Source organism: Prionailurus bengalensis, chromosome D1, assembly GCF_016509475.1.
Source record: "Prionailurus bengalensis isolate Pbe53 chromosome D1, Fcat_Pben_1.1_paternal_pri, whole genome shotgun sequence".
NCBI lineage: Eukaryota > Metazoa > Chordata > Mammalia > Carnivora > Felidae > Prionailurus > Prionailurus bengalensis.
Window position 1 is genome coordinate 61269413 of NC_057346.1, and position 18285 is coordinate 61287697.

General features: G+C 37.8%; 2 protein-coding genes across 2 annotated transcripts; both read right to left on the reverse strand.

Annotated features, from left to right (window-relative positions):
* Nucleotides 1-3430: 3430 nt before the first annotated feature.
* Nucleotides 3431-4457, reverse strand: LOC122483458 (olfactory receptor 52D1-like). Its single transcript, XM_043580462.1, has one exon. It carries the CDS (start codon nt 4455-4457, stop codon nt 3513-3515), a length of 945 nt encoding a protein of 314 aa, XP_043436397.1. The 3' UTR covers nt 3431-3512.
* A 6787-nt stretch (nt 4458-11244) lies between these two features.
* LOC122483459 (olfactory receptor 52D1-like) lies at nt 11245-12902 on the reverse strand. Its single transcript, XM_043580463.1, has one exon. The coding sequence runs from the start codon at nt 12900-12902 to the stop codon at nt 11958-11960; it is 945 nt and encodes a 314-aa protein (XP_043436398.1). The 3' UTR covers nt 11245-11957.
* Between the last annotated feature and the right edge of the window lie 5383 nt (nt 12903-18285).

The window sequence follows — 18285 nt, forward strand, 5'->3', positions numbered from 1 at the left end:
TCTGGATAAAAGTATGCACTTTCAAGATCTTTTACTAGTCAGAAGAACTGTCTGGTTAGATTGAAAAGTGCAGGCATCTCAAAATGAAAAGAACCACTAGAGTCCCCAAACTATAGGCTTAGGAAGATAAAATGAAAATGTGGTCCACTTCTTTTAGAAAATGAGTGATGATACAGAGTACGGGGTCTAGGTCTCAGAAGGTAAAGCCAAGAACCACAAAGAAACAGAATTATCCTCATGGAGCAGGGTAAGAACTTAATCAAGAAGCTGAGAATGTGTGCCTTAGATTTTAGCATGCTAGGGACCAGCGACTCCCATGCTCCATCTTTCTTCCTCTTTTGGAATGGGAATGTTTTTACAGTTTTCTTATTGCTGTACTAACATTCTATGTTGGCAGTGTAAGAGGCAGAAGACTTATCTCTTCGGTTAATAGATATTCATAGAAAAAGGAAATTGTACTCAAAGAACTATACCTAAGGAACCAAACCTTTGAAGCCTCACCTACATCTGGATATGATTTAGATGATGAAATTCTGGACAGATATCATAATAGGATGAGGCCTGGAATTTTAGAGGAGATGTTAAGTATATGCTGCTAATGAAAGGGATGTGAACTGTTGTAGACAGAGAACAAACTATGCCAGACTGGACCTGTCAAAGATGGCTATAACAGTATTTTCTAAACTTAATGTTTTTCTGCAATCTAATCATCAATAGTGAGTCTACTTTCCAACCCCTTGATTTGGTCAAATCCTTTGACTGCTTTGAGCAATAAGATACTACAAAAGTGATGCTGTCTAAGTCTTGGGTATAGACCATATCTGGTCCAGCAGCTTCTGGTCTTTACCTCATGAAGCCCTGAAACACCAGGTAAGAAACCCAGGCTAATTTTATGGAGAGAGAGCCTAGGGGGAGGAGCACTATGGCACCAGGCTTGTCCATGAAGAAGCCACATTGGATGTCCATTCTCACCGACTCTTCACAAGATTCTAGCCCCACGCAACCCTTTTTGCCATGCAACCATGAGAGAAAAATGAAATGAGAGTATTGAGCCCAAACAATCCCAAACTCTTAATTTGGGAGTTGTTTATAGCCTAGCTAAATTAATTATAACAATTGAGAAGGGGAATTATATTTGAGGGAACACTGAAGGTGAAAGAAAATGCCCTAAATAATATTCAGAAATGGAGTCGAAGAGATTTCACTATAATATTGTATATTTAATTTTAGTGTAGAAAAAGATCATGTAAAGAGGCAATTGTCATATGAAGTAATCATGTGTTACAATTAAGGAAGGATTGAGTGACACTGGAGACCACTGAAAATGAACCCAATAGAGAGTAGAGAAAAAGAAGAGAGGGAAGGTCAAGGAAGGCTTACATAGGAATTATTGCATAAAATGAGTCCCAGAAAATGATAAACAGCATGTGGTAGGGGCATTCGGAGAGGAGTCGTTAATTTATCTGAACAAAGTTAGGTCTCTGAAAACTTGTTCAGGCAAACTGCAAGGAGTTTAATAGTTGTTTTGCATATTTATGGATGTAATTAATATGTACGTCAGATACACGTGTACATATATGTGCTTTTGAATGCCTGCGTTTCTCAGGGATGGTGTATGAATGTGTATAAATATGAATACGATAGCATGTTTCAGAGACAGACTGAGAGAAAGAGACATTTATAGACAAATAAGATGATCGGAAGCATGTATATGAAACAAAAAGCATGTATATTTGTATCATTTGTGCGACATAAATGTCATCTGTGTAATTTTGTTCCAGTTAGACTTAGGGATATCTAAATTGTGAACATTAAAGATAAGAAGATGGGTATGATTTTCATGTATAGGTTATCCCGTGGTTTATGAGTTGATGTTCAATACTGTTTCTGAAAAACTGAGACAAGGAGGATTACAATCTGCTTATGTGCAGTGCAAAATTCAGTTTCTGGGCATGGACCTTAAAGAAACGTCAGTGTGAGGGTAATGGGAAGGCATGCAGACCAGCATCTGAATTATAGGCCAGGTCAAGGAAACCTAGTGTCTGGCAATACAGAAAATGACTGAGTGATATCATCTGAAGGCAGGCATTAAGGCAAACAAATTGAAGTGTGAGATGGGAAGAATTTTGAGTAAGAAAGACCAAGTGAAACTGCCTCCAAAATAGCATTAAGAATGAGCTAAAGTAGCAAGGAATGTGTTGTTTCTTTTCAAATAAAGCAGTCAGCTTTAGCTGGATTGATGCCTAATTATGATTTAGTGAAAAGAAAGCACCTGGCAAGGCAGATGGGCATCAACTCAAGCAATAACTTGAGTGCTGGGGAGTTTAGACTTTGTCTTGAGGAATAGGCTGCTGGAGATTTAAGTGGACAAAATGATATATTTGCTTGGGAAAGACGTGTTGCAGTGCTAATAACAACTTTGGATAGGCTAGAGATTTGGTATAGGAAAGTTAGGAGAATCTGCAGTACACTGATGAAAGTATGAGGTAGAGAAGTAGAGAGTGGAAATGTGCAGGCATGTCTTGGTCACTGGTTGGATGAAGGAAAAGAAATAAAGACAACTAAGTAATTTCAAGCTTTTTTATTTAATTTAACTGAAGTCAAAAGAAAAAAATGGGGAATGCAGAGGGACAATCAAACTAGGAAGGAGACTAAGAGTTTAGTTTGGGAAGATTTAAGTTGAGGGTATATATGAAGAGTTGTTCACAAGGCTATTATAATGTGTTTTGTTTTTTTTTTTCTGGAACACAGACAGTTTAAGATACAGATTCAGGTGTCTGGAATATGTGAAAGTATATGAGGTCAGGTAGGTGGAAGGGAGAAAACGAAGCTAGTGAAAAAATAACTTTGTTAAAGGCCTTCTCCGCCCCTCCCCCCAGCTTTGTAAAATACTTACCTACCAAGTCCAACCCACTGTATATTGGTTCCATATTTAGACACCAATAGTAACTCTCTATAGATGACTCTTCTGCATTAAAACCATTCAGACCAAAAAGGAGCTCATTACTCAGACATGATCATAGATATTTATACATGTTTATTCCCATTAGGATTGTTTTTTATGATATATAATTTCATGTTGGTATAATATCTGAAAACATAGGTGTGGAAGAAAAATCATGGAATCAACAAAAAATTTGGATACTTATTTTTGCCCATAGATCATGAGAATGTATGACTAAATTCATTTTTTACATCATTTGAAAAAAATGAGCTTACAATTTATGTTCTCTGATGGGATTAAATAATAGAATTAACAACAAAATATCTCCTACTTTATAACTTACATAAACATTTGGGGAAGGTTCTGGTCATGAGAGTTTCATAAAAACTACATTCTGACAGAGAGAACATGCCCCCCATTATGTGCCCACACTCACCAAATCCTTCTCTTGCCTTTGCTATTCCTTTGCCCAGGAAGCCTCAAATCAGGCAACCATTATCTCTACCTTCAACATAACAAGATTTCCAGCTCCATATCACAGGTATCCTGTCCACCTCAGATATCATCCTCAGTTTCTATGACAGCGGAGGATCCGTAGTACCCGCTCCCGCATTTGCTTAGTCCGGGCTCCATAAATCAAGGGGTTGGCCATGGGAGGCACTAGGAAGTAGAGGTTGTCAATGATAATCTGGATATAGGGAGCCATATGGTAGCCTAAAATCTGGGCCAGGACAGAGAAGACAACAGGAGAATAAAAGAGAGCTATGACACAAAGATGGGAGCCACATGTACTGAGAGCTTTGCCCCCTGCCTCCCAAGAGGGGATCCGAAAGACAGCATGAAGGATCAGCCCATAGGACAGAATGATAAAAAGCAAATCAAATCCCACAGATGTTACAATAACCATGAGGCCATAGACAATGTGGTTGGAGATGTCCCCACAGGCTATCTGTACCACAGCCATGTAGGCACAGTAGGAGTAAGAGATGATGTGGGTTTGGAAGCTTTCCAGTCTTTTTGCCAGGATGGGTGCTGGAGTCAGCACTGCCACCGCCCTTGTCAGGACAGCCAGAGCCATCTTCACAAGTATGTTGTTAGCAAGGATGGTTGTATATCTCAGAGGGTACCAGATAGCCACAAATCTGTCAAAAGCCATGGCTAGGAGGATCCCAGACTCCATGACATAAAATGAAGGGATGAAAAACATCTGTGCGAGGCAGGCATTAAAGCTGATGTCTTTGGCATTCATCCAGAAGATCCCTAGCATGCGGGGCACAGTGACACTGACCAGGGACAGGTCAACAACAGACAGCATGGCCAGGAGGAGAAACACGGGCTCATGAAGACTCTTCTCCACCCAGATGATGCATAAGATGGCGGCATTCCCAATCATTGTAATGACAAATACCAAAAAAAAAGGCACAGAGAACCAGCCATGGGAAGATTCCAAGCCAGGAATTCCAGCCAGGACAAATGTCAAGGGTTGAGGAATGGAGTTGTTGCAAGAGGACATCCCTAATCTGAACTACTAACAGTCTGATTCCTAGGGAGAAAGAAACAAGGGACATTTTGAAATCACAGCATCATTTGCACCTAAAATGCTGGGTATTCCAGTAGCTTATGGTGATAATCATAATTATACTGCATAAACTAATGATCAAAAGCTTCAGTTACTTAAGGTGTGGAGGGAGATAATCCTAGGCTACTCTCACTGAAGAAGGGAGAAGCAGTCTCAGGTATAAATTTTAAATTTTGAAGAGCCCCCAATAAGAGTGGCATATCTGCTAACATACCACTGTAATGTTTATACATCATAAATTGAGATCTAAGTATTTCATGTGTCAACTGCATTTGCCAAAAAGCACACGATAGCCACAGGATAGTCAGACCTCCTCGAAGGTAACTTGGGATAGTTAAAATAGCAAAGCCTTTGAGAAAACACATGTCTGGGATACAATCTCAGTCCTGCCACTTAAGTGACTTGATCAAGCTGTTTAAGACAAAGCCTCATTTCCTCATCTCAAAATTGGGATGAGGCTTACCTTTCAAAGCTTGAAGTGAGGATTAAATCCATGATTAAATTTCAATATTGTATAAAACATGCAACGATCCTGGCATAATTTTCCGAGTGTATTGATATTCTATACATGCAAATTTTCTTCTTTTTCTATAAGTACAAATTTTAAGTGAGATATGGAGAAAGTAATGTTCTTTTGGTTGTTTCTTGGAAAGAACGAGGATAATGAATACTCTTTAATTGACACCATAAAAAGGAATATTTGATGGCCCTAAATAACTTTATCCTCAAATACTAAAGAGCAAAAAAAAAAAAAAATAGTGTCACCAGAAATAGATATCTGGCCAAATAAAGGATGTTAAAAAATTTTTAAAGGTGTATTTTAGTCCAATAGGGGGAATGATCCTATCACAAATTCAAATAGAAAAGACAGTCCTGTGACACCAGAAGCTCACCATCAATTGGAGTTTTCAGGTAGAAATTGAATTATGAACCATGAGGAATAATATAGATAAAATTTCTCCATGTGATGGGGACATTAGGACATTACAGAGTTTTAACAACATGGTAAAGTTCTGTCTGAGCAATCACGAACAGTTGCCAGGAACAACTATATCAACATTAATCATAAGTAAAGACACCACCAATTTAGACATAAAAATTAGAAATATACTTATTTTCTAAAGAGTGTCACTGGGTATCCTAAAGATTGTAGATTCCAACCATGGCCTTACAAGGGCTGGTGATGGTAGTATGTGGATTAAAAGAGAATCTCTTTTTCCCTCCATGACCTTGCATCCCAGGATTTTCTACTCTTTTCCCTCCTTTTCCTCTCTTTTCCTAGAGTAAGTAGTACCTGTAGATGGTTGTGAGTCTAGTCACAGTGGGACTGGGAGCAGCAAAGCATTCATTTACTGAAGGTATGGGGAAGATCTGCTGATGACCAGAATAAAAGGCAGATTTATGCTGTTTGTTCTGGTCCTTGGGGATCCCTACTGGCCTCTCTGTTGGCAAAGTGCCTTATTTAGCCTGGATATTCTGGAAAACAAATCCTAGAGCCAATCGCTAAGGATACCACGTATGAATAAGAGCAGATATTAAGGAGCACTGTAAATCTAACTGTTGATAAGGTTTAGAAACCCTAGAGAGAAAGAGTAAGGGCTGGAGAATCATTTAGGATGGAAATTAAAGCACACCTGGAGTAACAGAAGGCAGATGTGTGTGAAGCTATAAGCATTTTAAAATTGCTACAGCTTGCTTCCAAACCAATAGTTGAAATCATTTTCATTTCCAGTGACTTTGGGACCTCTATAAGCAAAACTTAAACTAAAATTAGGAGTCTTGATTTCCTAGATGCAATTAAAATCCACAAAAAGTTGGGGAAAAAAAGGGGGATTAAGAGCACACTTATCTTGATGAACCCTGAGAAGTGTACAGAATTTTTTTTAAGTTTATTTATTAATTTTTGAGAGAGACAGAGACAGAGAGAGAGAGAGAGAGCCCAAGCAGGGGAGGGGTAGGGACAGAGGAGGGCAGAGGATCCAAAGTGGGTTCTTTGCTTATAGCAGAGAGCCTGATTTGGGGCTCAAACCCACTAATTATGAGATCATGACCTGAGTTGAAGTCGGACGCTTAACAGACTGAGCCACCCAGGTGCTCCCAGAATTTCTGAATCATTATACTGTACACCAGAAACTAATATAACTATATGTTAGTTATGCTTCAAAAAATGTATCTACTGAAATACATCTTAAGTGACTAAATAAGGCCCTTGTTAGGTAAGTAGGATATATAAAAAGAAACATAAAGGAGCGAGATTAAAGTAGGAACAGGAGAGGAGCTCTATAAAAAAATTTTTAAAAAAGCACAATACTGGGTTTAGGAGAGACTGAGTTTCAGAAAAACCTTTGGCAGAAGTCAGAAGCTCAATCTGAGAGTAAATGGCAAAGAGAGGGAAAATCTGTTAACTGTTTTGCTGGTGGTCAAATATAAAGATCCTAATGATAGTGACTGGATCTTGTTTGTTCACTGTTATTTCCCCAGTGCCTGGTGAATTGCAGGTCTTCCAATGTTTACATATGAATAAATGCACACACTCTTCCCCTGCCCCCACAGGTCTCCACTCTAGACTCTAGGCCTATAATAACACCTGAAGGGTAACCAACAGTCCTGCAACCTGTGAGCAAAGTCTTCATTAAGCCATTTTCTCCTAGCCTAAAGTATACTCAGGGTACTCAAATAAATTTAATTCTTTCTATCATGATTGCTACCAACTTGGATCAAATTATTATCATATTGTCCTCAAAAACTTTTATAATGTTCTAAGAGGTTTGCATTCCTTTCTTCCATTCTTTGTCGCAAAACATTTTCCTCACTGTAGTCACAATGGTCTTTTTATTTTCCCTGTATGTTTCCTTATTTTTGAGGGGGGGGGAGAAACAGAGAGAGTGTGCATGTGCAAGAGAGAGAAGGGGACAGAGGATCTGAAATGGGCTCTGTGCTGACAGCAGAAATCCCCACGTGGGGTGGAACTCACAAACCATGAGATCATTACCTGAGTCGAAGTTGGATGCTTAATGGACTAAGCTATCCACATGCCCCACAATGATCTTTTAAAAATACAAACATGATGTCACTCCTGTGCATAAAATGTTCACAGTCTTCCTCTCATTTTTAGGATAAAACTGAGAATCCTCAGCCCCAGGCATCCACTCTTCACTTCACTCTCCGTCCTTCAGCCCACAAAATGGACTCTCTCCAAGTTTTCAAACATATGGTGCAACTTCCTATCTAAAGGTCCACCCACACATGTTCACATATCGTGTTCTCTTTCCCTGTAACATCACCAGTCCCATTTCATGATCTTTCTTTTCTCAGCTGCTTAACTCCCACTTGGCATTCAAATATGTTTTTTTTTTAATTTTCTTTTTAATGTTTATTTTTGAGAGAGAGAGCGAAAGAGAGCTAGTGAGAGAGAGTGCAAGCAGGGGCAGAGCAGAGAGAGGGAGACACAGAATCCAAAGCAGGCTCCAGGCTCTGAGCTGTCAGCACAGAGTCTGATGCGGGGCTCGAACCCACGGACTGGGAGATCATGACCTGAGCCAAAGTCGGAAGCCCAACCAACTGAGCCACCTAGGCGCCCCTCAAATATCATTTTTTTTTAATTTTTTTCAACGTTTATTTATTTTTGGGACAGAGAGAGACAGAGCATGAACGGGGGAGGGGCAGAGAGAGAGGGAGACACAGAATCGGAAACAGGCTCCAGGCTCTGAGCCATCAGCCCAGAGCCTGACGCGGGGCTCGAATTCCCGGACCGCGAGATCGTGACCTGGCTGAAGTCGGACACTTAACCAACTGCGCCACCCAGGTGCCCCGTCAAATATCATTTTTAAGGAAGCTTTCCTTGACTCCCTTAGACTAGAGCAAAACCCCATGTTATGTGCACTTACAGAAATCTTTGTTTCTACTTGACAGCCCTTAGTATCCAGTGTAATTATGCATTTGAGCATCATTTAATTATTTCACATTACATTTCCCCAGAATGTAAAGTCCCTGAGACATGCACTTGTGTTTTGCTCACCTCTTCTCAGGACCTAGCACAATCTGGCCCATTTTAGGCACTCCATCATTTTTTGATGCATGAATATATGAATAAGTTGTATATCTTCCTTCCTTTAACTAGAATTCAATTCAGAATCTTTGAAGATTTGGATTTAGTTTTATGTTTGTTACTGTTGGACATTTCTTATTTGCCATCCATTGGTATATAATCTGTGAGTACCAACTCCTTAGTAGTTATTTCCAAACCTAACATGTAAGCAATGCTGATACTTGTCAGGGGATATATTATAATTAAATTCCATGGTTCATGGTATTCCAAATAACAAAAATATAGCAAGAAGGTCCAGACTTAATAATTTGTCTTCAGGAAACATCCAACATAATGGCAATAGTCTCAGAGTTTACGTTTCCTTAAGACGTCTTTTCTCTTTAGACTGGGAGAGATCTGTCTCTACTGTCATTGTCATTACTCTCCATTATCTTACAAAAAAAGATCATTGAAAGATATCCTTATGGCTTTAGTCCAGGTCCCTTAATTACAACTATCACATGATCGGGAGTTCTAAAATACAGGAAATGTGAATTCAAATATCTTATTCCTTTATTCATTCCTTCAGAATCATTCACTGAACACATAGGTTCACAGGACACTTGGAGGTGTTATAGATAAAAAGTAAATGGGACTTCAAAAAATACAAAAACACTAATTCAAAAGGATATACACACCCCTATGTTTATAGAAGCATTATTTACAATAGCCAAATGATGGAAGGAGCCCAAATATCCACCAACTGATGAATGGATAAAGAAGATGAGGTATATATACACAATGGAATATTACTCAGCCATAAAAAGGAATGAATCTTGCCATTTGCAATGACATGGATGGAGCTAGAGAATATGATGCCAAGTGAAATAAGTCAGTCATAAAAAGGCAAATACCATATGATTTCACTCATATGTGGAATTTAAGAAACAACAAACAGGGGAAAAAAAGGAGAGGAAAACCAAGAAACAAGACTCTTAACTATAGAGAACAAACTGATGGTTACCAGAGGGGAGATGGGTGGAAGGATGGGTTAAATAGGTGATGGGATTAAAGAGGACACATGTCATGATGATCACTGGGTAATCTATAGAATTACTGAATCACTATATTGTACACCTGAAACAGATATAACATTGTGTGCTAACTGTGCTGGAATTTAAAATAAAATTAAAAAAAATAAAATAAAAGTAAATGGATTTTAAAGTGGGATTAATTACTGTCATTTTTGTTTAAATCCAGACTATACCACTTAGTCAATATGTGACTATGAGCAAATTATTTAATCTCTCTGAGTCTAAATTACTCATATGTAAAATCAAGACTAATAATCTAGTGATTATGGTGATAATTATATAATTTAAATTGCATGTATACGTATCAATGTATACATTTACCCACACACATATATACATATAAATGCACACCTATGTCTTGCAAATCTGACATATAATAAATACACAAAATTATACTTGTTATGATAATCCACGATGTTAACTATGTTAAGTGTCTTACATGCTTTCATTCATTTAATCCTTAAAATTCTACGGGGCAAGAAATCTTACAATCCTCATTTTATTAATTTTGACAACAAGGTCCAGAAAGTTTGGACAACTTGCCTGTGAGCACACAGATAGAAAGTGACAGAGATGAATAATGAACTCAGCATTCTGCCTCTAGAGCCAGCACACTTAACCCCAAACCATACCAAGAGTTTAATTGGCAAAAGGCATATTAAGAATTTAACTAAAATCTATCATGGCGTTTTTTACAATAGAGGTGGGGGAAATTTTTAGTTAATTTGACTTGAGGAAAGAAACATAATCTTTCTGATAAGGTGGGGGAGTTTAAACAAGAGCTGGATCTTGAAGGATAATTAAGTTCTTCCCAGGTGACAAAGAGAATAGGTAGGAGAGAAACATTCTAAGCAAAACATGAAGATATGGAGAGACGTATTGTTTGAATGAAGGCGGGGGACTTTATGAACAGGACCAGTTCAAATGATATATAAGAATGAGAAGAGAAGGAGCAGAAAAGAATTTCATTAAGTTTTGCTTTGCTATTCTGGTGCTTACATGGGTCTGACATATCAATTCTGTTTGTTTTCTAAATTTTTATGAGGATAACTATGATCTCAATGTAAAGGATGTATTAGACATAGTAATTAAAAGCTAATGCTTTGAACATATCAGTGGCAACTGTTGAAATATCCCAAATTGAAAATTATAAAAGCTTGAACAACATTGCAACAGAGTCTAAGGAAAAGGAATACAGAGAAGCGGCCCAGATATTTACTTCTAAGAAGCTCCTATACTAAACAGAAGAAAGAAGGTACAAATAATACTTTACAAATAGAAAACCACAAAAGAGAAGATCAATTCAAGGAAATTCAGCATGTGTTTATTGAGTGACTCTGGAGTAATTTCCATTTTGTACAAGCCAAGAAGTGAAGGAATCATATTTTTTAAAGAGAAAATATTCAGACTTTTACCAGTAAAATACTTATATCTTTTTTAATAATTTTATTTTTAATTATCACCAGGAGCATAATCTTTAAAAATGTATTAATTGAGTTATTTATAATAATAGATACCTCCTTTAGCAAGCACATGTAATATCTGTATCTAGTTCAGTGGGCTTGGGCCTAAGCTCTGGGCAAATTCCCAAGTAGATACATACCATCAAGCATAAAGTTGTTTCTGGTTTCAGGATAATTTGTGATGAAGGTAAAGAGAATATCTTTAAGAGACCCAGTCTTAGTTTAGATAACAAAACAATAAGAGGCACAAGTTATGCTTTGTGGAGACACAATATTCTATGAGCAATATGTTTAAAAATTCTGTGGGCTTGATTATTGCACTATTGAACTTTTCCACATTTCTGCTTGACAACTTGTCTTGTGTGTGTCCATTCTTGTGACTAAAATACACAATTACTATGTCCTGTATTAAAAAGACATCAATCCTATTATATTGCCTCTTCTGTAGAATATTGATAGTGATCATTAAATTTTCAATTGCAAATACTTTACATGGAATTTTTGAAGTTCTCATGGGCTTCTTCACTTTTTTTTAAAATCACGCCTACTTGAAAATAAACTACCACCCCCAGTTACAACACAGATCAGTAGCAGCAAGGAGCAGAAGGGGACTGCTTTCCAATTAAAAAAGCTTTAAGGAAGCTCCTTAAAATCCATGTGTGCACAAAATGTCTCATGCCCTCTAGTTTCACTACAATTGTGGAATTTCTATTAGGTGTGGTCACTCTTCTCTGTGAAAATGTCTGATTTCAGTGGGAGAAAATTCCATGTCATTTATAAAAATGGGATCAATTATTTCCCTACTTCCCTTCTGATTATGATACCATCTCTGCAAACAATTCCAGGATAATCAAGTGACTTTTACCTTTAGAGAACTAAGGACATGGTCTCGAATTTTTTTGGTTCTAATACCATAAACAATGGGGTTAAGGAAAGGTGGTACCAGAAGGTACATATTGGCAATAAAGATATGAATTTGGGGGGCCACATTGTGGCCAAAGCGGTGAGTGAGGAAGGTAAAGACAGCTGTGGAGTAGAAAACAAGGATGACACAGACATGAGAGCCACAGGTTCCTAGAGCTTTAAAACTTGCTTCCTGTGATGGAAGGCGAAAGACTGCACGGAGGATTAGGGCATAAGAGACAGCAATGAAAAAGCCATCGCAGGAACCAATGACAGAGGCTACACTGAGGCTGTAACGTTTGGTAGCTCCTGTGTCCACACATGCCAGCTTCACCACGGCCATGAACTCACAGTAGGTGTGGGTAATGACTCGTGTTCTGCAGTAGGGCAGCTGCCTGAGCAGGATGGGATGTGGGGAAAAGAAGGCCACTCCCCGGAGTACCACAGAAGCTCCCATTTTGGCAATGCGAGCATGGGTGAGAATCGTGGTATGGTGCAGTGGATGACAAATGGCCACGTAACGGTCAAAGGCCATGGCCAGGAAAAAACCTGATTCCATAGCAGTAAAGCTATGGATGAAGAACATTTGAGCCAGGCAAGCATCAAAGGCAATGTCACGTGCTCCAAGCCAGAAGAGACAGAGCATGCGAGGCAGTGTAGATGTGGAGAGGACCAGGTCAGTGATGGAGAGCATGCACAGAAAGAGGAACATAGGCTCATGGAGACTCCGCTCTGCCCTCACCACGGCCAGGATGGTCACATTCCCCACCACAGCCACCATGTACATGGAGCAGAAGGGAATCCCAATCCAGATATGCAGGTGCTCTAGTCCTGGGATGCCCATCAGCAAGAAGGTGTCTGGAGATGTTTGAGATTTATTGGCTGGTCCCATAGTACTGCTCCTCTCTGTCTTTTGTGGAAGCAATCCTCCTTTTTAGGGCAAAAGTTTTCTGGCAAGATCATCACAATCAAATCTGGCAACAAATGGAAAACAAAACTGGAAGACCCCAAAATATCACATTAGAAAACATTCAGGTTATAATTTAGAGTGAAAAAAACTTAGTAACACTAGGCAAAACTATGCAACCCAACACAAAGCCCTTATTCTCAATCAAGTCATGAATTTCACAAATTTGTTCAAAACAAAGCAGAAAAACCCAACTTTGTAACATCCATGTACAATAAAACTCAATGCCACTCCTTGAATTCACAATTCGATTCAGTCATAAGGCCAGATTAGCTTTTGCTAAAATATCTGGTGTTATAGGCAAAATGGATCTTAGAATTTATCTAGTCCAGCAGCCTTCTCAATGTCATCCTGAAATGTAATTTTCTAGCCGACGTCTCACTTTCTCAAGTATAGTTACTCATTTCTCAGACAGTCCTGTTTTTTCTAGTGCTGTCACAGAACCAAGCCCCAGGAGCTGCAAGGCATTACTGGCCTTTCTGATGGAGCACTACAGACTCACCTGTCTTCTGCATAGTCTTCACAAAGTCATTTAATACTCATGCTTCCACTAAGTTCTCTTCTGTTCTGTACATTCTGTGTCCAGTTCTGAACTTTTATTACTTGTATTTGAACATACTAGTCACTACAGAGATACATGCACTTGTTATCTCTTTTGATTTCTACACTATTAGTGTGATTTCAGTTCAAATTATTTCTTATACGAAGTAAGGAAGAAAAGTAACACTTAGTTGATCCTAACATGAAAAAAGACATTGTCCTGGAATCGTTCTATTTGTTCATTTTAGCTAGAAAACCAATGCAAACCAAATATTTTTCTGCCAATTTTACCAGTTAGGAAACAGAAGCCCAGAGTGCTACAGATAATGCAATGGCCGCACAGAAAGTCTGGCGAGACACCAGAACTCTTAACACAAAACTCTGCATGACTGCCAAATCCATGATATTTTCATTATGCTATACTCAATATTTCGTGGCACAGTTGTCAGTCTTAGTCAACTATAACCTATTAATATTTTTCACAATCTTCAAGTCAGATTTATCAAGATGATTTCATTTAATTTTTTTAAAGGTTATTTAGTTTGAGAGAGAAAGAGCGAGCAGGGGAGGGGCAGAGAGAGAGGGAGAGAGAGAATCACAAGCAGGTTCCGTGTTGTTAGTGCACAGCCTGATGCAGGGCTTGAATTCACAAACCATGAGATCATGACCTGAGCCAAAATCAAGTCAGTCACTTAATCAACTGAGCCACCCAGGTGCCCCAAGGAAGACTCTCAAAGAGATTTTAAACAAATGATTAAAAAACTAGCCCTTTCATTTAAACGTTATAATCTGTAACATTTTAAAATAATCATTATCATGTGTTTCTTTTGTTATTATTAAGCATTTATCCACATACATACATCTACATAAAAACAAGTGAAATATAATTTTGATGTAAGTAGATTCCAATAACAGGATTCTTTTTATGATCCTGGAATATTATATTGATCCCTCTAACATGGTGTGTATACTGTTTATTAGTTAGAAAGAGACCTATTAAATATAATAATAATGAGATTACGAACACTGAATCCTGTTTACTACATTATAATTTAAAAATTTTTAAATTTTTTACTGTTTATTTTTGAGAGAAAGAGACAGAGTGCAAGCAGGGGAGGGGCCAAGAGAGAGGGAGACACAGAATCCGAAACAGGCTCCAAACTCATGAGCTCTGACTAAACCACCCTGGCACCCCTACATTATAATTCATAAACACTGGTCAAATGCCTTATTAAACTGGAATATGACTTACATTACCCAGTATTTGGGGAAGAATGTAGAACACATCAGACTGATTATATATTTGATTAGAAATATTCTCTGTTATTGGGAATTTTTCTCAGTTTGGCCTGGGCCTTATAAAATGATCATTTATATAATACTTTCAATTATTACAATATTTGGCTCAGAAGAAATAAAGTTCAATAAACCTTGAAATTGGTCAAGTATCACTAGTGATGTTATCATTTTTTCCCTTCCATCTGATTATTTTCATTCTCATCATAGACTCTTCTTATGTCTTTTTATTAAATGCATTTATCTCCATAATAAGATTTAGGTTGTCTTATACATAGTGACTATATCTTTTTCCCCAGTATTATCTTCTGGAAAGTGGGTGAAACAAAAACTTGCTGGGAGGATTAAGTTAATTAATACACTAACAAATTAGAACACTATCTTACAAAGAGCAAGAATTTAAGAAACTAATGATTCTAATGGAATTTGGTAATCATTCTATAGGTAATGAGCTCCAGTAAAGTTTCTAAGTATCCATAATAAGATCTGCATTTTAGATAACAAAATAAACCATTCTTTCCAGCCTTTTCACCAGGTACTCTTTCTATACCCTCCATGGGGTAACACCAACCTTCTAAGTATCCCCCAGTATGTCATGCTTCTTTGTAAAATTGTGCTTTTGTTCACATACTTTTCTAATTGCAACTTTCCTCCCCCTCCCTTTTATTAATTTCCCTTTGCAAACTACTGCTCTTCTTACAGTGTCTAGCTCAAAAGTAATCTCCTCTCTGACTTTTTGCTGAATTACCTCGGACAGAAATTGGCAGATTATTTCTCTTTGCTCTTATTGCATCTTTACAAGTCTTTTACACTTCTTTTTGACAGATCTTATCAAGTTGTGGAATATTAGATTCATAAATATATTATTATTATCACTTTCATAGGATTAAATTCTCCTCAGTATAGAAATGATAGCATAGCTAGATATTACCATGACCCAGCCCTGAGACTAGCATTGGATGATGCCTATTAACACAGTAACACAAGTAGCTGCACAGCCTGTGTAACTCCACATCCCTATTCTCACTGACAAATCTATCGTGTTCCCCAACACTTTCACAAATGCAATGCCATGTCTGGTATTTATCAAGATTTCCACAAGATACCTAGATATCAGAGGTAAGATAAGAGAACTATCCCTGCCACCTCTGCCCATAGTGAAATAAAAGAGTTTCTGCCTTTGATCTTTATTACTGCTTTGCTCTTCCATGATTCTGAGACAGGACTCCAGGGACAGAGAGATAAAGCAACTAATTGAAAGAGGATTTCAATATAATTACTGCTTTATCTGAGGGCTTCAAGATCCTGATTACTCACATCTCCACTTTCAGAGAAACACAAAGCTATTCACATTTCTCTGTTGGCTCCCAACACGTTTTAATTAACAAATTGAGGAGTACCTGGATGGCTCAGTCGGTTGAGCGTCCAACTTCAGCTCAGGTTGTGGTCTCATGGTTCATGAGTTTGAGCCCCACACTGGGCTCTCTGCGTCAGCACTGGGTCTGCTTCAGATCCTCTATCTCTCTCTCTCTCTACCACTCCCTGCTCATGCTCTCAATCTCCCTCTCTCAAAAAATAAACATTAAAATAATTTTTTAATTAATAAATTCATTCAGAGAAGATCTAGATACCTGTACTCACATATGCCTAGAGACCCAAACAAGCAGATTTTTTGTACATCTGAAGTTTTCTTTTGTATTGTCATAAATTATGTTACACTACATCCAGAGATCCAAGCACACAAAGACTCTTCAACTTTTTGAATACAACATAAAGCCTCCTTCAAAAGCACACCACTTTAATGCTCAAAAGTGCATTCAAATATGCATGGATATATTAATAATCTTATATTGTAAAGCACAAGCAAAGCACTTTGTTATACCTACTAAAACATACCCTGCATTTTTTCTTAGAATTATTAGTCTTCCTACACTTCAGCCTGGAAATCAACATGTGGGTGTGGAGGCGGCACACAGAAATATCAACTGCCTTCTTTTAGAAAATCCATTTAGGTGAAATGTTTATGTCCCACAAAGGTTTACAATGAAGTATTTCTATACTTTGTACTGTCTCTTATCTGTGCAGATTAACTAGTTTGGAGATGAACTACATCAAATATTATGATAGTTAATGTGACTAAGAGAATGTAGGAGTCTGGAGTGTTTTGAAAATAAAGGCTATAGGGAGAAAAGGTTGGCTATGGCTTGATCTTGACCAATTGATCACCTCAATAAACAGACACAGTTTTTTCACCTTATTCCAAATATTTTTCCTCCCGTAAGATTTGCAATGACTCATCACATCTAATGTTGAGAGGAAAGAAACTGTTCTTTGCTCACAGCTGTCTCAGACCTCAAAGCCTATCTGGTCAAGCAGCTTTAATGCTATATTAATTCTAATTTGGGGTATATATGACCTTGTGCTCCCTATACTTCAGAGCTAATTAACCTATATTTTTATCAGTTATGGAGAAAAAAGGTCCATTCTACCTTCTAAGTATATTACATGTCTATGATCTTTATTCTGAGCTTTACTAAGTGTATTTGAAGAGATGAATAAATTACCTTTTTGACGATCTCATAATTCTATAAATGCAGATGTTTGAATGTAGCCCTCTCCTCTCCTTCTCTGTCTTGTATCTCTATCTTAACTCACCCAAATCAAAAGCTGGGAGTCATCCAGAGAGTCAGTTTCTACAGGGAGTACATGCTAAGAAGTGTGCTCAGTGAACATGAGCTATCATTACATCCACGTCTGAATTCCACTGGATTAAAGAGTGTAGATGGCAGGGAAATCAGTGGTCCTCTGGGACACAGGGCCTTTTCCCCAACTACAAGAACTAAATTCCTTATAGGTATAACAACCATTATTTACTATCCCTTAAGATAAGAAATAGAAACATCATTATTTCCCAAAGGTCTGATGAGTGCTTTGACATGGAATGTATTTGCAGAATTTATCAGGAAAAAATATTATAAAACCATAGAATCAAGGGAAAGGATTATGTTTATGCACTGAGAGATCATCATTTTCTAGACCCTAGGCTTAGTGCTTAAAATACCTTCTCCCACTGAACTTCCAAAACTTCTGGAAATAGAATATGATCACTAACTATATGAGGAAACAGAGAGACTGACAGATTAAATATTTTCTGTAAAAATTTATAGCTAATAAGGAGTAATATCAGGATCTGAATCCAGATATCTCTGGCTCCACGTTTCATTTACTTAACTACTCTATCACTAAGGTTTGAAAATGAAGTATGCTTGAACTAAGGTTTATATTCTTTCTTATGCAAAGCAGTAAGGGGCCTAGATTACAACTGATAACATCCAATAGAACTAGCAAATGCCTTTATAATCTGGTCCCTACTAGCCCTTTGGCATTACCTTCTGCTAAAGGGCTCATCTTTGAGTTTTCTTAAGTCTCAGCCAACCTAGACATTTTTTAAATGTCTACTTTAAGATTCTGT

What these genes read in the sequence shown, in the direction of transcription:
- LOC122483458 (XM_043580462.1), bottom strand. Translation starts at nt 4,457, where the DNA reads ATGTCCTCTTGCAACAACTCCATTCCTCAACCCTTGACATTTGTCCTG.
- LOC122483459 (XM_043580463.1), bottom strand. Translation starts at nt 12,902, where the DNA reads ATGGGACCAGCCAATAAATCTCAAACATCTCCAGACACCTTCTTGCTG.